This window comes from Sus scrofa, chromosome 1, assembly GCF_054392235.1.
Source record: "Sus scrofa isolate SSC_HxYL_T2T_F1_AM1 chromosome 1, Sscrofa_HxYL_maternal_Yorkshire_Landrace_v2.0, whole genome shotgun sequence".
Taxonomy (NCBI): Eukaryota; Metazoa; Chordata; class Mammalia; order Artiodactyla; family Suidae; genus Sus; species Sus scrofa.
In genome coordinates, this window is record NC_139383.1 from 57,214,904 (window position 1) to 57,235,316 (window position 20,413).

Sequence of the window (20,413 nt, forward strand, 5' to 3'; positions counted from 1 at the left end):
TGAACATAGGGGTGCATATATCTTTTCAAGTTAGTGCTTTTTTTATTATTAATACTCAATTTATTATATTTGTAATTATACAATGATCATCACAATCCAATTTTATAGGATTTCCATCCTACAACCTCAGCGCATCCCCCTACCCCCCAAACTGTCTCCTTTGGGGACCATAAGTTTTTCAAAGTCTGTGAGTCAGTATCTGTTCTGCAAAGAAGTTCAGTCTGTCCTTTTTTCAGATTCCACATGTCAAAGAAAGCATTTGAAATTAGTGTCTCATTGTATGGCTGACTTCACTTAGCATGATAATTTCTAGGTCCATCCATGTTGCTAAAAATGCTGGTATTTCGTTCCTTTTGATGGCTGAGTAATATTCCATGGTGTATATGTACCACATCTTCTGGATCCACTCCTCTGTCAATGGATAATTTCAGTTGTTTCCATGTCTTGGCTATTGAAAATAGTGCTGCAGTGAACATCGGAGAACATGTGTCTTTGCAAGTCATGGTTTTCTCTGGATAGATGCCCAGGAGTGGGATTGCTGGATCAAATGGTAGTTCTGTGTTTAGTTTTCTGAGGCATCTCCATACTCTTTTCCACAGTGGTTGCACCAATTTACAATCCCGCCAAGAGTGTAATAGGGTTCCTTTTTCTCCACACCCTCTCCAGCACTTATTGTTTGTAGACTTTTGGATGATGGCCATTCTGGCTGGTGTAAGGTGGTACCTCATCGTGTTTTTGATTTGCATTTCTCTAATGATGAGTGATGCTGAACATCTTTTCATGTGTTTTTTGGCCATCTGTATGTCTTCTTTGGAGAACTGTCTGTTTAGATCTTCTGCCCATTTTTTGATGGGGTTGTTTGTTGTTTTGGTATTGAGCTGCAGAAGGTGTTTATAAATTTTGGAGATTAATCCCTTGTCAGTTGATTCATTTGCAAATATTTTCTTCCATTCTGTGGGTTGTCTTTTCGTTTTGTTTAAGGTTTCCTTTGCTGTGCAAAAACTTTTCAGTTTGATTAGGTCCCATTTGTTTATTTTTGTTTTTACTGTCAGTACTCTAAGAGGTGGATCTGAGAAGATGTTGCTGTTGTTTATGTCAGCGAGTGTTTGGCCTGTGTTTTCCTCTAAGAGTTTTATAGTGTCTGGTCTTATATCTAGGTCTTTAATCCATTTGGAGTTTATTTTTGTGCATGGTGTTAGGGAGTGTTCTTTGCCATGTATGTGGCTGTCCAGTTTTCCCAGCACCGCTTATGGAACAAGCTGTCCTTTCTCCATTGTATATTCTTGCCTGCTTTGTCATAAATTAGTTGGCTGTAGGTGCATGGGTTTAATTCTGGGCTTTCTATCCTGTTCCACTGATCTATATTTCTGTCTTTGTGCTAGTACTGTATGGTTTCGATGATTGTTGCTTTGTAGTGTAGTCTGAAGTCCGGGAGCCTGATTCCTCCAGCTCCATTTTTCTTTTCCAGGATGTCTTTGGCTATTTTGGGTCTTTTGTGCTTCCAAACAAACTTTAAACTATTTTGTTCGAGTTCTGTGAAAAATGTCCTTGGTGATTTGATAGGGATTGCATTGAATTTGTAGATTGCCTTAGGAAGTATAGTCATTCTGATAATATTGATTCTTCCAATCCAAGAGCATGGTCTGTATTTCCATCTGTTTGTGTCATCTTTGATTTCTTTCATCAGTGTCTTATAGTTTTCAGAGTACAGGTCTTTTGTCTCTTTGGGTAGGTTTACTCCTAGGTATTTTATTCTTTTGGATGTGATGATAAACAGGATTGCTTCCCTGATTTCTCTTTCTGATTTTTCATTGTTAGTGTATAGAAATGCCATCGATTTCTGTGTATTAATTTTGTATCCTGCAACTTTGCCAAATTCATGGATGAGCTCTAACAGTCTTCTGGTAAGTCTTTAGGATTCTCTAGGTATAGTATCATGTCATCTGCAGATAGTGATAGTTTTACTTCTTTCCTTTCCAATTTGGATTCCTTTTATCTCTTTCACTTCTCTGATTGCTGTGGCTAGGACTTCCAAAACTATGTTGAAGAGTAGTGGCGAGAGCAGATATCCTTGTCTTGTTCCAGATCTCAGTGGGCATTCTTTCAGCTTTTCACCATTGAGAATGATGTTAGCTGTGGGTTTGTCATATATGGCCTTTATTATGCCAAGGTAGGTTCCCGTTATGCCCTCTTTCTGGAGGATTTTTATCAGAAATGGGCATTGGATTTTGTCAAAGGCTTTTTCCATGTCTATTGAGAGGATCGTATGGTTTTTATTCTTCAGTTTGTTAATGTGGTGTATCACACTGATGGATTTGCAGATATTGAAGAACCCTTGCATCCCTGGGATAAATCCCACTTGATCATGATGTACAATCCTTTTAATGTATTGTTGGATGTGGTTTGCTAGTATTTTGTTGAGGATTTTTGCATCAGTGTTCATCAGTGAAATTGGCCTGTAGTTTTCTTTTTTTGTGGTATCTTTGTCTGGTTTTGGTATCAGGGTGATGGTGGCCTCATAATATGAGTTTGGGAGTGTTCCTTCCTCTGCAGTTTTTTGAAATAGTTTCAGAAGGAGAGGTGTTATCTCTTTTCTAAATGTTTGATAGAATTCACCTCTGAAGCCATGTGGTCCTGGACTTCTGTTTGTTGGAAGTTTTTTAATCGCAGTTTGAATTTCAGTTCTTGTGATGGGTCCATTCATCTTTTCTATTTCTTCTTGATTTAGTCTTGGAAGATTGTACTTTTCTAAGAATTTGTCCATTTCTTCTAGGTTTTCCATTTTATTGGCATATAGTTGCATATAGTAGTCCCTTATGATACTTTGAATTTCTGTGATGTCCATTGTTACTTCTCTTTTTCATTTCTAATTTTATTGATTTGAGTCCTCTCTGTTTTTTTCTTGATAAGTCTGGCTAAGGGTTTATCAATTTTGTTGATCTTTTCAAAGAACCAGCTTTTCGTTTCATTGATCTTTTCTATGGTTTTCTTCATTTCTATTTCATTGATTTCTGCTCTGATCTTTATGATTTCTTTCCTTCTACTAACTTTAGGTCTTGTCTGTTCTTCTCTCTCGAGCTGCTTTAGATGTAAAGTTAGCTTGTTTATTTGAGCTTTTTCTTGTTTCCTGAGGTGGGCTTGTATTGCTATAAACTTTCCTCTTAGAACGGCTTTTGCTCCATCCAATAGGTTTTGGAGTGTTGTATCTTTCCACCCTTCTAGGTATTTTTTAATTTCCTCTTTGATTTCTTCAGTGATCCATTGGTTGTTTAGTAGCATGTTGTTTAGCCTCCACATGTTTGTGTTTTTTGCAGTTTTTTTTTTTTCTTGTTGTTGATTTCTAGTCATATAGCCTTGTGGTCAGAAAAGATGCTTGATGTGATTTCAATTTTTCTTAAAGTTACCAAGGTTGGATTTGTAGCCCAGGATGTGGCCAATCTTAGAGAATGTTCCATGTGCACTTGAGAAGAATGTGTATTCTGTTGTTTTTGGATGGAATGTCCTATAAATATCTATTGAGTCCATCTGGTCTAATGCTTCATTCAGGGCCTGTGTTTCCTTATTGATTTTTCTGCCTGGATGATCTGTCAATTGCCATAAGTGGGGTGTTAAAGTCCCCCACTATGATTGTGTTATTGTCGATTTGTCCTTTTAAGGTTGTTAGCAGTTGCCTTATATATTGTGGTGAACCTCTGTTGGGTGCGTAGATATTTAAAATTGTTATAGCTTCTCCTTGGATTGATCCTTTGATCATTATGTAATGTTCTTCCTTGTCCCTTAAAATATTCTTCATTTTAAAGTCTATTTTGTCTGATATGAGTATTGCTACTCCAGCTCTCTTTTGATCCCAGTTTGTGTGAAATATTTTCTTCCATCCTCTCACTTTCAATTTGTATGTTTCCCTAGAAGTGAAGTGGGTCTCTTGAAGACAGCATATATATGGGTCTTGTTTTGGTATCCATTCAGCCAGTCTCTGTCTTTTGGTTGGGGCATTTAGTCCATTAACATTTAAGGTAATTATTGATATGTATGTTCTTATTGCCACTTTATTAACTGCTTTGGATTTGTTTTTGTTGCTCTTTTTCTTCCCTTCTTCTCTTGTTCTCTCCTCTTCTGGTTTGATGACTGTGTTTAGTGTTGTATTGGAGTTGATTTTTCTTATTTATTTGTGTATCAATTGTAGATTTTTGGTTTGCAGTTATTCTGAAGTTTCAATATGAGTCTATATGTATATGAGATTGTTTTAAGTTGTTGTTCTCTTAATTGCAAGTGCATCTCCAGTGTCCTGCATTTGTACCCACCTCTTCTCATAATTTCTGATTTTGGTGGCGTAATTGTGCATGGATGATTTTGTATCTTTACTGTATATATAACTTTACTGGTGAGCCTTGTCATTTGTGGTATTTTTGTTTCCTGTTGCGGGTTTTTCTTTTCTGCCTAGAGAAGTTCCTTTAGTATTTGTTGTAAGACTGGTTTAGTGTTGCTGAATTCTCTCAGCTTTTGCTTATCTGTGAAGGTTTTGATTTCTCCTTCAAATCTGAATGAGAGCCTTGCTGGGTAAAGTAATCTTGGTTGGAGGTTTTTTTCCTTGCATCACGTTAAGTGTATCATGCCACTCCCTTCTGGCCTGCAGAGTTTCTGCTGAGAAATCTGCCCATAACCTTATTGGGGTTCCCTTGTATGTTATTTGTTTCTTTTCCCCTGGCTGCTTTCAAGGTTTTCTCTTTGTCTTTAATTTTGGTCAGTTTGATGAATATGCGTCTCGGTGTACTCCTCCTTGGGTTTGTTTTACATGGTACTCTTGTTGTGCTTCCTGGATTTGAGTGAGTGGTTCCTTTCCCAAGTTAGGGACGTTTTCAGCTATTATCTCTTGGAATACTTTTTCTGTCCCCTTCTCTCTGTCTTCTCCTGGCACCTCGATAATACAGATGTTGGTGTGTTTCACGTTGTCCCAGAGTTCTCTGAGACTCTTTTCATTTGTTTTCAATCTTTTTTCTCTTTTCTGTTCTGCATCTGTAATTTCCACTAGTCTGTCCTCCACCCCGCTTATTTGTTCTTCTGCCTCCTGTATTCTGCTGTTAGCTGCCTCTAGTGAATTTTTTATTTCAGTGATTGTATTGTGCATCTCTTCTTGTTTAAGTTTTATATCTTGTATCCCTTTGGTCAGTGTTTCCTGTAAGTTATCCATCTTTGCCTCCAGTTTATTTCCAACGTCTTGCATCATCTTTAGCATCAACAGTCTAAAGTCTTTTTCCTGGAGGCTGAGAATCTCCTCATCACTTAGCTGTTTTTCTGGGGGTTTTCCTTTCTCCCTCATCTGAGTTATAGTTCTCTGTCTTCATTTTTATAGGTTTTGGGTGTGGTGATCTTTTTACAGATAATAGGGTTGTGGCCTCTCTTACTTCTAGTGTCTGCCCCCCAGTGGCTGAAGTTGGTAGGGGGGTTTGCTGTAGGCTTCCTGATGGGAGTGACTGATGCCTACCCACTAATAGGTGGAGCTGATTCTTATCCCTCTGGTGGTTGGGGATTTGTCTCTGGATGGGATTAGAGGTGGCTGTGTGCCTGAGGGGTCTTTAGGCAGCCTATTTACTGGATTGTTTGCCTGGGGCTTCTCAGCTCTGACTGACAGGTGGGGGCAGATTTTCCCAAAATGGCCCCCTCCAGAGAAAGTCATGCTGCTGAATATTCCTGAGAGCTTGCTTCCAATGTCATTCCCTCACAACAAGCCACATTCACCCCTGTTTTCCCAGGATGTCCTGCAGTCAGGTTTGACCCAGATTCCTATGGAGACTTTGCTTTGCCCTGGGACCCAGTGCACATGAAAGTCTGTGTGCACCTTTTAAGAATGGGGTCTCTGTTCCCCCAGTCCCATGGAGCTCCTTGCACAGGCCCTACTGGCCTTCAATGCCAGATTCTCCAGGGGCTCTTTCTCCCAGTGCCAGATGCCCACACATGGGAGTTTGATGTGGGGCTCAGAACTCTCACTCCTGTAGGTGAGTCTCTGTGAACCAGTTAGTTTCCAGTCTGTGGGGCTTCCCACCCAGGAGATATGGGTTTGTTTTTTTCATGTAATTGCCCCTCCTACCTCTTGATGTGGCCTCCTCTTTGTCTTCTGAAGTAGGATATCTTTTTTAAGGTTTCCAGTCCATTTGGTTGAAGATTGCTCAGCCTTTAGTTGTGAGTTTTGTTTTTTTTAGGAGAGAAGTTGAGCTCCAGTCCTTCTATTCCTGCCATCTTAATCCCATGTCGGGTGCTTTCGTTTTCTTCAAATATCCAGGAGTGGAATAGCTGGAGAGTATGTTCTGTTTTTAGTTTTTTGGGGGATCCCCATACTGTTTTCCATAGTGGCTGTATCAGTTTAGATCCCCACCAACAGTTTAATAAAAGGGTTCCCTTTTCTGCACATCCTCAGCAGCACTTGCTATTTGTTGTCTTTCTGATAATAGCCCTTCTGACAGATGTGAGGTAATAGCTCATTTTGGTTTTGATTTGCATTTCTCTGATGATTAATGATGTTGAGCATCTTTTTATGTGCCTGTTGGCCATCAGTATGTCTGTCTACTTTAGAATAATGTCTGTTCAGGTCCTCTGCCCATTTTTTAATTGAGCTGTTGGGGGTTTTGCGGTTGAGTTGTGTATGTTTTGTATATTAATCCCTTGGTGGATATATTGTTTGCAAACATCTCCCATTTTCAGCTGGGGGAGAGGCTTCTCATTTTGTTGATGGTTTTCTTCACTGTTCAAAAGCTTTTTAGTTTGATGCAGTCCCACTTAGTTTATTTTTGCTTTGATTTCCCTTGCCTAAGGAGACATATCAAAAAAAAAAATTTAGATATCAAAGAGTGTACTGCCTATGTTTTCTTTTAGGAGTTTTATGGTTTGGGGTCTTATATTTAAATTCATTTTGAGTTTATTTTTTATGTGGTGTGAAAATGTAATCCAGTTTGATTCTTTCGTAGATGTAGATGTTTCTCAATACCAGTTATGGAAAAGACTGTCTTTTCTTCATCATATATTCTTGCCTCCTTTTTTGTAGATCAATTGACCAAAGGTGAGTAGATTTATTTTGGGGCTCTCTATTCTGTTCCATTGATCCATGTATCTGTTTTTGTGCCAATACCTACTGTCTTGATTACTGTAGCTTTGTAGTACAGTTTGAAATCACATGATATATCTTTTGTTTTTCTTAAGATTGTTTTGGCCACTTAGGGTTTTTTTGTGTTTCCTTACAAATTTTAGCATTATTTGTTCTCCTAGTTGTGTGAAAAATGCCATTGGTGTTTTTATAGGGATTGCATTGAGTCTGTGTCATGACCAGTGCTGCAGAGCAATGGGAGATCCTGAAAGAGGGAAGGACAGCAGTGGGGTATAAAAAAATACACAAGACTTTTTTGCGTTTAGAGAGTGAGGCACCAGGAGGCACTCTGTTCTGCAGAACAAAGGCCCCTAGGCTTTAGCCCACATGATTTTTATTAAGGAAGGTGATGAGATTAGTGGGCAAGAACAGGCATAGACAATGATGAGGTTATCTTCCTAGTGATATGGAAGGGGCTGTACCCTTAGGACACAGTGTGGCTGTTTGTAGAATAACATGGTTAATGCTTAGGTCCCTTATCTTCGAAGGCGACCCTGTACTTTAGAACTCTGCATCCACAGATATTTGCCTTCTGCAGAGTTCAGCTGCTCAGTGGTCTCCAGCAAATCTGTAGATTGCCTTGGGTAGTATGGTCATTTTAACAATATTAACTCTTCCAAGTCTTGAGCATGGTATATCTTTTCATCTGTCTGTGTCATCTTCAGTTGTTTTCATCAGTGTCTTATAGTTTTACAATTAGAGGTCTTTTACTTCCTTAGTTAGATTTATTCCTAAGTATTTTGTTCTTTTTGATGAGATTATGAATTGGATTGTGACATATAGAAGTTCCCAGGCTAGAGGTTGAATCAGAGCTTCAGCTGCCAGCCTACATCATAGCCACAGCAATGCAGATCTAAGCCATGTCTGCAGCCTATGCTACAGCTCACAGCAATGTCAGATCCTTAACCCACTGAGCAAGGCCAGGGATTGAATCCGCATCCTCATAGATACTGGTCAGGTTCTCAACCCACTGAGCCACAGAGGGAACTCCTTATAGTTCTTACTGATAGTTTGCTGCTGGTGTATAGAAATGTAACAGATTTCTCTATATTTTGTATCCTGAAAATTTACTGTATTCACTAATGAATTCTAGTAGTTTTTTGATAGCGTCATTAGGGTTTTCTGTGTATTGCATCATGTCATTTGCAAACAGTTGACAGTTTTACTTCTTTTCCAATTTGGATGCCTTTTATTTCTGTTTTTTGTCTGCTGTGGCTTGGACTTCCAACCACAATACTAATACTTCTATTCAATACCAAGTTGAATAGAAGTAGCAAGAGTTGACATCCCTGTCTTGTCCCTAATCTTTAGCTTTTTACTGTTGATTATGATGTTAGCTATGGGCTAATCATATATGACTTTTATTACATTGAGGTATGTTTCCTCTACCCCCACTTTGTGAAAGTTTTTATCGTAAATGGAAATTGAATTTTGTCAAAAGCTTTTTCTGCACTTATTGAGATGATCATATGATTTTTATTCTTCAGTTTATTAATATGGTGTATCATATTGGTTGATTTGTAGATGTTGAACCATTCCTGTTACATACCTGGCATAAATTACACTTGATCATAGTGTATGATCCTTTTAAATCATACTGTTGAATTCAGTTTGCTAATATTTTGTTAAGGATTTCTGCATCTGTATTGTCAGTGATACTGGCCTATAATTTCACTTTTTTGTGATATCCTTGTCTTACTTTGTTATCAAAGTAATGCTGGCCTTACAGAATGATTTTGGAAGTGTTCCTTTCTCTGCAACTTTTTGGAATAGTTTGAGGATAGGTGTTAACTCTTTAAATTGTTTGGTAGAATTCACTGGTGAAGTCATCTGGTCCTGGACTTTTTTTTATTGGGAGTTTTTAAAATTATTAATTCATTCATGAGTTTCATTTCTGGTAATTAGACTCTTCATATTTTCTATTTCTTCCTCTTTCAGTCTTAGGAAATGGTGCATTTCTAGGAATCTGTTTATTTCTTCTGTGTTGTCCATTTTATTGGCACCTAATTGGTCATAGTAATTTCTTAGGATCCTTTTGTATATCTGTGGTGTCGTTTGTAACTTCTCCTTTTTCACTTCTGATTTTAGCGATTTGGGCCCTCTCTTTTTTTCTTGATGAGTCCAGCTGAGTTTGTCAGTTTTGTTTATCTTTTCAAAAAACCAGCTCTTAGTTTCTTTGATATTTTCTGGGTTTTTTCTTTTATTTCAGTCTCTATTTCATTTATTTCTGCTCTGATCTTTATGATGAATTTCTTTCTACTAACTTCAGGTTTGGTTGTTGTTCTTTTCTAGTTCCTTTAGGTGTAATGTTAGGTCGTTCATTTGAGATTTTTTTTGTTTCCCAAGGTAAGCTTGTATTGCTGTAAACTTCTCTCTTAGAACAATTTTTACTGCATCTCATGGATTTTTGCATGTTGTGTTTCCATTTTCATTTGTCTCCAGCTATTATTTCCTCTCTGATGTATTTAGTGACCAATTGGTTGTTTAGGAACATACTATTTAGCTTCCATGTGTTTGTGGGTTTTGCCATTTTTTCTTGTAATTTATTTCTCGTCTCATACCTGTAGTCAGAAAAGATACTTGATAGGATTTCAGTCTTCTTAAATTTACTGAGACTTATTTTGTGGTCTAGTGTGTGGTCTTTCATAGAGAATGTTGCATGGGCACTTGAATGTTTATTCTTCTGTTTGGGATGGAATGTTCTGTATATATCTGTTAAGTTCATCTGGTCTAATGTGTCATTTAAGTTCAATATTTCCTTATTGGTTTCTGTCTGAATAATCTATCATTTGATGTAACTGGGGTGTTAAAATCCCCGAGTATTCTTGTGTTAGTTTTAATTTCTCCCTTTATATCATCTTATATTTGCTTTATGTATTTAGGTTTCCTTTTTGGGATACTAATATAGTCATAGTTGTTACATCTTCTTGTTGGATTGACCCCTTTATCATTATGTCGTTTGTCTGTTGTTACAGTCTCATTTTAAAGTCTGATTTGTATGACGTAAGTATTGCTACCCTGGCTTTCTTTTTATTTGCATTTGCATGGAAATTCTTTTTTCCATCCTTTCCCTTTCAGTCTGTCTTTACATCTGAAATGAGTCTTTTTAGGCAGCACATAGAGAGAGGTCTGTTTTTTTAATCCATTCAGCCACCCTCTGTCTTTTGATTAGAGCATTTAATCCATTTATTTTTAAAGTAACTATTGATAGGTATGTACATATTGCCATCTTGTTCATTGTTTTGGAGGTTTTGTGGTTCTTTTTTATTCCTTTCTTCTTTTTCTCTCTTGTGATTTAATGACTATTTTTAGTATTAAATTTGGATTCTTTTCTCTTTTTTGTATATGTATCTATTATACATTTTTGGTTTGTGGTTACCTTGAGGTTTGCATATAACTATATATGTGTGTGTGTGTGTGTGTGTGTGAGTGATTATTTTAAATTGCTGATCTCTTAAGTTCAAATGTGTTATAACAGCCCTGTGTTTTTATTACTTCCCCCACTTTACTGTTTTTGATATATTTTACATCCTTTTGTTTTGTGTATCCCTTAACTACTTACTGTAGATAATAGATGATTTTACTGCTTTTGTATTTTATCCTTACTTTTATAGTTGATCTACTACCTTTACTATATATTTACCATTAGAGGTGAGATTTTTTTTCCTTTTGTTGTTTTCTTATCTTTAATCATGGCCTTTTCTTTTTTTGCTTAACAAAGTTCTTTTAACATTGCTTGTAAAGCTGGTTTTGTGATGTTGAACTCTTAGCTTTTGCTCATCTGTAAAACTTTTGATCTCTCCTTCAAATTTGAATGAAAGCTGTGTGAGGTAGAGATTTTGTAGGTTGTAGGTTTTCCCCTTTCATCCCTTTATCATGCCACTCCCTTCTGGCCAGTAGAGTTTGGCTGAAAAGTCAGTTGCTAGTCTTGTGGGAATTCTCTTTCTGGTATGTAGCTTGTTCCTTTTCTCTTTTTGCTTTTTATATTCTCTCTTTATCTTTAGTTTTTTTTGCCATCTAATGACAAGGTGTCCTGGTGTGGGTTGATCTGGTTTGGAATTCTCTGTGTTTCCTGGACTAGATGTCTGTTTCCTTTCCTAGGTTAGGGAAGCTTTTAGTTATTATCTTCAGATATGTTCGCTACCCCTTTCTCTCTCTCCTAGGACCCCTGTCATACAGATGTTCGTAGTCCTGATGTCCCAGAGGTCTCTGTCATTTTTTAAAATTCATTCTTCTTTTTTCTGTTCAGTTTGAGTTTCACTACTCTCTCTCTTCCAGTTTGCTAATCCACTCCTCTGTGTCATCTAATCTACTATTGAGTCCTTTAGTGTATTTCTTAATTCAGTTATTGTATTTTTTAGCTCTTCTGGTTCTTTTTTTATAATCCTCTTTGTTAAAAACTTCTAAGTTTCACTCTGTTCATCCATTCTTCCTCTGAGTTCTTTTGAGTATCTTTATGATTACTACATTAAAATTTGTATGAGGTAGATGCTTATCTCTTCTTCCCTTATGCTTTAAACAGTCTTTTAATAATTTTTTTATGTTTTGACTGACTTGTAGTATATGCTTAGTGTGTCATTGTTTCTAACTTGTGTTGCTAAGAATAGAAGAATCATCTCTGCCATTTTATAATTGGTTTTTGCTAATGTTATTGGTATTATCTTTAGTTTGCAGGAGTATTGCCCATTTTGATTTAATGAAATCTAAATCTGTAAATCCTCTTAACTGGGCACATATAAACTGCTTCTGTATCTTCATGCCCTGAAATTAATGAGTGAGGACCATAGTCAACCCTTCCCCATTGTGAATCCTGTCTTTTTCTCTCAGGGTACTTTATACCTTTCAAACCAGGCAGTAGTGTCAGTGTCACTGTGTACATTGAATATTAGTAAATCTTTATTTCTTTGAGAGGCTACAACCTAGAGCAGTGTTTCTTAAGAGTGTAGTTTTTGGATCACCTGCATTAGTATTACTTGGGGCTGCTGCTTAACATGGAGAGTCCTGGCCTCCCCTACAACTTTTTTAGGTGACTGAAGCTGAAACTCACTGGCTGGTAGAGCTAGGTGATCTTTGTTCCACATGTAACATAAAAAAGATAGGGTCCTAGGAACTCTCATTATAGAAAAGTTTTTGGTTTTTTTTTTTTTTTAAAGGTAAAATATTTGAGAGAGATTTTCTGAAGGTAAAAGATTTCCTAAAGGGAAGGTGCCCCCACTTAAACCTCTTTCTGTTAGAGAACTATTGCTGGTTTGAGAACTAGGTAGTGAATTTGAGTTTCTTAATTCAAAATTTCTTTATTATTTTTTATTAGGTAGAAATTAAAGCTGGAGCACATGATTATTATAACGTTCTTCCCAATAAGAGCCTGTGGAAGGCTTATGTTGAAAACGGAAAAAAGCTGGGCATAGACTTCATTTCAGAAGATGCAGTGTTCAATGGCCCTTCAGGTAATTAAGTCCTTTCAACCATATTGTGCTATTTGAAGAAGGCACAGTGGTTTTGTTTAACAGTTTGGAGGTTGGGGAGGTATTGCTCAATTTTTGTTGTTGTTGTTGTTGTCTTTTTTCCTTAGGGCCACACCCACGGCGTATGGGGGTTCCCAGTCTAGGGGTCAAATTGGAGCTGTAGCCACTGGCCTACAGCATAGCCACAGCAACGCCAGATCTGTGTCTGCGACTTAACACCACAGCTCACAGCAACACTGATCCTTAACCCACTGAGTGAGGCCAGGGATCAAACCTGTGTCCTCATGGATGCTAGCTGGATTCGTTTCCACTGAGCCATGACAGGAACTCCCTTGCTCATTTTTTTAAATGACGTATTTTCACAAATTTAATTAGAGGAAAGAAACTAAGGAACTCTTCAGTGAATGTAGAATGTCAAATGAGCAGATTTGTTTTTAGCAATAGCCAGTGTACTCTGCTTTATGTTCCAACTATTTCTAGTGTTTAAATTTCCTTAGTTCTACTTTTTAAGAAAGCAATTTAGAGGGGAAATAGAATTTTAATGCACTCTCAGTCATCAGTAAACAGGTTACTAAGGACTTTATTATATGGGGGCAGAAACTCCTCAGTTTCTGAGGAGAACAACTATTAGAATTTAAATAATCATAAGCATATCAGATTATTTTGGGTTTTTTCCCTTTTAAGAGCATTATTACTAATATGGTTGTATGTTAGACACGTGCCTCTTAAAATATAATAGATGTTGGTGAAGTCCATTCAGAAGGACCTGGAGATAAAACTGGGTATTGATGTCATTCAGGGAGATAAGAATGTTCAAGAGAGAGCAGGCTGGAGTATGGTGGGTTGGTATAAATTATTAGCTTGTTAAATTTGAGGTGCTCACAGAACTTCTAAGGAAAGCTCTCCAGTAGCCTGTTGAATCTGGAACCCCTAAAAGTTGTCTAGGTGGAGACTGAGGGGTTGTCAGTACACAAGAGCTAATTGAAAACACAGGTTTCAGTGTTGATGTGGTTGCCGGAGGACACAGAGGGAGAAGTAGCCCGAGGCGAAACCCTAGGGATCTCCTGCACTTAGGAGACAGGCCAAGGGAGTGACTAGAGAAGGAGGCAGAGGAAGCCAGACAGTCAGGAAAGAGTGAAGTCATGGAGCCAAAAGGGTAGAGAATTTCTAGAAGGGAAGGAGTGGTAAATGATGACAGGCACTGTGGAGATTAAGTGTCCTCTAGTGTCCACTGGACTAGCAACTAGAAATTCATGGTTTGTCTTACCTTTCCAAGGATCTACCGACTTTGGAAATGTTACTTTTGTGGTTCCTGGGATTCATCCATATTTTTACATTGGATCTCAAGCCTTGAATCATACAGAACAATATACTGAAGCTGCAGGTAAGTGTTATTAGAAGCGAATGTTTGGCACATGCTCTCTCTTTGTAGCCATAGCTGCCTTTCTAACTATTTATTTTAGCCTATTATTATTTCCTTACCTAACATGACCTCGGTAAATCTATGTTATGGTGGGCAGTAGGAGAGGTGATTTAGATATTGAAAGCTGACCTAAAAACTGACACATCAATTGTAATACATATGAAGTTATCTTTATTCATTTTCTCTATCTTTTAGGGTCACAAGAAGCTCAGTTCTACACCTTGCGAACGGCCAAAGCGCTGGCAATGACTGCATTGGATGTTATTTTTAAGCCAGAGTTGCTAGAAAAAATCAGAGAGGACTTTAAATTGAAACTTCGAGAAGAAGAGTTTTTAAATACAGTAGAATAAAAGGAAAGTTTAGGAGCCACTTATGGATCATTAAGAAGTGTGATTTTTTCCTTAATCTTTTTTAATAAGGGAGGAGGATGTGGCTTGTTTTTCAGTCTTAAAGGAGTCACGTTTCTCTTACCTGAAAAGTGAGGGTGTGATGTGGAGAAAACATGTCACCTCATACTTAGAATGAAAATTTCACAAATCTGTATCTGATGGAATTATAGTTTTTCAGAGCTGGTATGTGATAGCATTTTGTAAATAACCTGGATGACACAGTTTATCAGAGATTATATTTTCTAAATCCATATGTTGTATGAATATACTTTAAAAGATCCAAGAAATTTCAAACCTTATATTCAGAATTGACACCTGAATGATTTTTTTGGTAGAGGGTGGTAAACTTGTGCTCTAAAGTTGTTCTAAAATTCAAGCACTAAATTTAGGGAAAGTTCATTTGGACTCTCTGACTATACCTGCTTAGATTTAGAAAATTTCTTCATTGGTAATAAAGGTAGTGCTTTTAATCAGGAATGCTATGCAGAAACCATGAGAAACTCAGGTACAAAGAATAAACTTTGGTTTTTACCATTTGAAGGAAAATGAAAAAAATTTTATTCTCAAATTTACTCTAAGAAGTGACATTAAAGTGCTCTTCCTCATTCCATATTTCTGTAATAGGAAAAAAGATGGATAGCGTTAGACCCTTCCCATAAGCTGTTTGCTTGGTGACCCCATATGTCTAGAGGAATTTACTGAGAGAGGAGCAGTGCCTCCTTACTTTGACTGTTAATGCCTGAAACTGGTCCCTTCTACCTAGCACCTCTATTCAGGCTTCCCCTCAGAACCAGACCATTCTGTCCAGCCTGACTGGACAGTATAGTTTACTGAGTTTAGGCGACAGAATTCTAAGCATGCTAGCACAAGCCAAACTAAAAAGCATTTTAAGTTTTTTCTGGTGTGATTTTCTTGAACATAATAAAAGAATGTGAAAAAAGTATCCAGTGTAACAAATATTTTAAGCTGTGAATAAGTGAAGGTCCAGTGTACTTTAAAGGGAGTCCTCACATTTGAGCGAAAGTGTCCCCAAAATGGAAGGAGAGAAAAGGCAGCGTTCGGCCTCTGCACCTTAAACCAGTCACTTGGGTGCCCTGAGTCTTTAGTTTCTCATTTGGAAAGTTAGATGAGATCCCTTATCCATAGAGTCCTTTAAACCTCTAATTCCTCATCTGAAATTATTCAAAGTTGAAAGAAAGAGGGGAGAATTTTAGAGGAGAATGAATAGTTGAGAATTGCTTTTCTTCTGTATCAGGGGTCTGCTGACTGTAGCCTGATTTGGCAAGCGGCCTGATTCTATATGGCCAGCATGCTAAAAATGGTCTGTACGTTTTTAAAGGGTTCCTATATAACAGTAAAATAAAAACATTCTCTTTGGTTTACAACATATAATCACATTTTATCCTAGAATAAAACTTCAGTCCTCTGAATTGAAAACATTGAGAAAGGGATGTAGATGGTAGTGCCCTGGTGTCGACCTTTATAATGCACTGGGCTTGTCCTTATTGGGGGTTCTGGCACTTTAGAAGTTTGCTTTCTTTTAGCATTTACTTTGTTCTAGGATGTAGCTACCCTGCTGCCTTAAGACCGTCCCCTATGCAAGCCGCTCTTCTAACTCTTCATCTCTGCTTTTAGAGCTTGATCCTCCATGACACTCTTTGTCTGATTATTTATAATCTCAAAATGTCATGGTGGGATGTATTTTCCAGATAGGAAAAGGATGAACAAAGGCTTCATGCTGAGAATGGCTATCCAAAGACCTCTGGTTTATCAAAACAGTTAGTTTCCTAATTATCAATTAATAAACTTCTCAGTTACAAGCTTTAAATTCCTTATATAGGGAGTTCCCCAGTAGCTTAGGGGCTAAGAATCTGGCATTGTCACTTGCTGTGGCTCAGGTTCAGTCCCTGGCCTGGGAACTTCTGCATTCTGCAGGTGCAGCTGAAAAAAAAAAAAAAAATCCTTATGTAAATCTTGCACACTCTAAGGAATGTGCCCTTACGCTCTAAAGCCTTGATAAAAGTCTAGAACAGTTACTGTTAACCAGTCTCCTGACATACTGATATTCTGTCTTTTGTGAACTATCACCAGTTGATTGTTTGGAGTCATCTCCCTTTTAGAAACAAATTAGTGTCAGGTTAGCATTCTGACTTTACTGATTTACTTGCATCCTGACAAGTATCCTGCAAGGTGTGGAGTTGCTGCTGGTGTGCAGGGAAGAGGTGTGATGTGTAGCAACACCGCCTGCCCCAGCCCAGCCTGAGAGGTGGTGTCAATGTACCACGAGGATTACGTCATTTCTGAGTTTCTGTGAGACTGTTTTCCTTTCAGCATTTTAAAAACTCGGTCAAAATATGAGATTATCCATTGGAATAGGTCCTGGATTTATCCTGTCCGAAAAGAGGTTATGAACTGGTGCTCTGGAGTCTTATCTGGGAGTATTCGGCTGCCCCCACCCCAGATCTCACCTTGCCATTTCAGCCTATTATTACTTTACGTTATTAGTATTAGTATTACTTTAACAGCTATTTAACATACTTCATACTATTTTTTAAAACCCCTTTTTACTTCTTGTATACACTGAGTTAATTGAGCCATATTACACTAAAAGGTGTAAATAAATACATAGAAAAATGCCAGGTCAGAAAATCTCATGTCCAGAGGAACCAGCTGTAGCTCATCTTCAGTATCCACCTGAATTTGGGAGACTGCTTCCTTTGTCACAGTGGTTTCTTCTTTTGGAACTGAGTTCTTTCTTTAGCCTCATAATTCAGTGGCATATTTGTAATATGCTAAATTTTCATAAACGTATATGCTTCTTAGCATAAATTACCATTGTTGAATAGTGCTCACATTTTGGATTAAGTCTTCAAAGATTTGGGGAGATAAATGAGAAACCACTAGATTACATGAGAACTGTGTCACTTTTAGATAAGAAGGGTTTTATATATATATATATATATATATATATATATATATATATATATATATAGCTCTTTATACTTAACAGATGAATATTTTTAGGAGGTTGGCATATGGCTGGGACTTTTAAAAGTTGATACTTTTTTAATCATGTTTTTGAAGAAGGGGCCAACTAAGTTTTTCTCCCAGAATTAGTTTGAATGATGACACTTTACTATCGTTTAGATTCAGTGATTATACATTCTTCCTCCACTAGATTGTATAGTCTTTGAAGCCATCGTCTTTTTAATATGCTTAATTTCCTTTGAGTACACTAAGACCTGACTCTTTAAAAAAAAAAAAAAACTGAAAGTTGAATATAATATGATTTTATAATATACTATTAAGTTGAAACTAATATGATTTTTAAAATATTGAATTAACTCTGACCTTAGCTAGAGATATGGGTGGACCTACTTGAGGTATCTTTGTTTTTATGGAAAATGCTTTTATTGTATGCTTTTTTTTTTTTCACAATTTTTCATTGTGCACAGCCTGAACTGAAAGCCTTTTTGTCAAGTATCAACTTTTGGTTATCTTTGTTAAATTAATAGACTTTAAAGATATAATCCAAAGTAATGGTTTAAATTTAATTATAGGTTGAAAATGTTTTCTCTCTCTTTTTAAGAGTTGCACCCGAGGCATATGGAATTTCCCAGGCTAGTCGTCAAATCGGGAGCTACAGCTGCTGGCCCTCGCCACAGCCACAGCAACGCCAGATCCAAGCTGTGTCTGTAACCTACACCATAGCTCACGGCAACACCAGATCCTTAACCCACTGAGCGATGCCAGGGATCGAACCCTCATCCTCATGGATCCTAGACGGGTTTGCTAACCGCTGAGCCACAAAGAGAACTTCTGAAAATATTTTTTTCTTTTGTGACTTAATTTTAACAGCAAGCCTGACTGAATATGGGACCTTTATAAAACAATTATGTGGCACTGCTAAGTTACTATATACTTTATAATAAGATTGAGTATAGCTAATATTTAGCTTGCCTCTTAAAATTCTCAGACTGCTTTTCAGTTTTAAAAACTACCTGCGTTTTATGAACTACTTGGGGTAATTTTCCCTTTTAATTGCTTCTTCCTATAGTACTCATAAGGGCTGGGGTGTTTAGAAGAAACTAGAATATTTTCATGTGTTTATGAATACTTGTATAAACTGAAAGTGTTTCAATTTCCATGATCCTCCAAAGGACAGTTTTTTTATTAAGTTGTATTGATATATGAACTGTTATAATTTCAGCAGTTGAGTTCAGGGAACATTTGTCAAGGAGAGCCTACTTCTAAGCACTGGGGATGAGGAGAAGAGTAAAATGTGGACCTTGCCCAAAAAGCTTGTTGGTGGTGGCAAGTTCTCATAAGATTTGCTTCATCTGAACAACAGTGGGATGGAGGGACTCTCCAAAGGCTGTGGTCTTGGAAAGTTTTGAGGAAGTGTTTCTACAATATATAAAAATACCTGAGTCACTTCAGTCTCTTTGAATAGAAGAAATTGATATGAAAAGTCTTTTCTTAAAGAACGATTGTCTAATTTTATAAGATGTTCTTTTTAAAAAACTTTTCTATAGTTATGTTTTATACATTTCTTAACTTTTTTACCTGAAGCATCTCTGGTCTTCTGGAAAGTGTCCTGCATTAAATGCTCATAGTGCCTTCAGACTGTCAAAGTACATTTTCATTGTAATATAAGTCAATTGTCTTTGTGCTAACCAGCACCTCTTTAGAAGTCTGTAAAGTATGGAAAACGATTTCATTTTTTTTTACCTACTTCAAGCATTTTGCAAACCAGTTATATAGTTGAGGATGGTACATTTTGATATGTGTGAAGTTAGTATTTTCAAGTAAGCCCAATCAGTTTCTACTACTATCGGATCATAGTAATTTTTTAAATATCTACATACATATTGAGGTATGTATGAAAAAATCTAAAATGCTAATAAATATGTTTATCAAATAGCAATTGTCTTGTTTTTTTTCAACATGTGGAGAATTAAGAAAATGTATGAAATAAAAGCACAATTACAATTACCCAAATATATTGTATTATACTTTCTTAGTCATCAGATGTATTGCAGATGTTGATTTGCTTTTTTTTTTTTTTTTTTTTTTTTTTGTGGATGCCCCTGAAGCATGTGGAAGTTCCTGGCCAGGGATCATACCTGAGCTACAGCAGTAACCAGAGTCATAGCAATGACAACACTGGATCATTAACCCACTAAGCCACCAGGAAGCTCCCTGTCAATTTGCTTTTAAGCTATAAATGTCATAATTTATGTGAGAATTTTCAAAGATCAATCCTTTAAAAAAATGTTTCACTAGTGTCAGGTGCTAAAATGAATATGCTATATGGCTAAGCACTGATCATGTTATTTTGTTTTTAACAGGGTGAAGTGTCCCTCTAGTTCTGACCTCATTTGCAATCACTGAGCTCAGGATAGGCTGAGTGGGAAAATCTTATTCTGGCTCTGGTTACAAATTTCTTTAACATCTACTAAGAGACCAGTTGAGCGTCTTTCAAGCTCTCTTGAAGGCCTATACAAACTGAAATGGAATTTTGACTTGAATTAGCTCTCCTGGGAATTGAGAACTGAGGTGAGGTCATCTAGGTGATGATGAGCCTTGGAATTTTAAGGTCAAATGAGGAGCTGAATGACCTGTGTGAGCAGAGAAGGACAATCTCCATAGCAAATAAAGCCATCACCCAGAAAAATGTAAAGGTAATTGCCCAGAAAGAGAAGCTGCCTGAAATCTTTCTAGTTTTCCTCAGGCACAGCTGTATTTCTCTCTACTTACTTCATATCTGAGCAATTCTCCTGTGTTCTTCTTAAGCTAGTTTGAGTGCATTTCTACTGTTCCATAGAATCACATAGGACTAAGGTGTAGTTTAATCCCATTTGTGATTTCTGAGGTCTTAAAAAGCCTTTAAGAAACTAGAATTATACTACATATTATTTATTCAACATAGTAAAGAACATTGATCTCAAAACAGCATCAATTCTACACTTTCATCCTTAATGTAAGGAAATAGTCTAGA

The 20,413-nt window shown here is 37.0% G+C and overlaps 1 protein-coding gene across 2 annotated transcripts in view; it reads left to right on the forward strand.

Moving 5' to 3' along the window:
* Nucleotides 1-19,335, forward strand: part of PM20D2 (peptidase M20 domain containing 2) — a 30,531-nt gene extending 11,196 nt beyond the window's left edge. For both annotated transcript variants that reach the window (XM_013992683.3, XM_084959977.1), the window contains exons 5-7: nt 12,447-12,582; nt 13,877-13,984; nt 14,219-19,335. In XM_013992683.3, the coding sequence (XP_013848137.2) occupies nt 12,447-12,582; nt 13,877-13,984; nt 14,219-14,373 (399 nt within the window). In that variant the 3' untranslated portion in view covers nt 14,374-19,335. The remainder of the gene's footprint in view (nt 1-12,446; nt 12,583-13,876; nt 13,985-14,218) is intronic.
* The last annotated feature ends 1,078 nt before the right edge of the window (nt 19,336-20,413 follow it).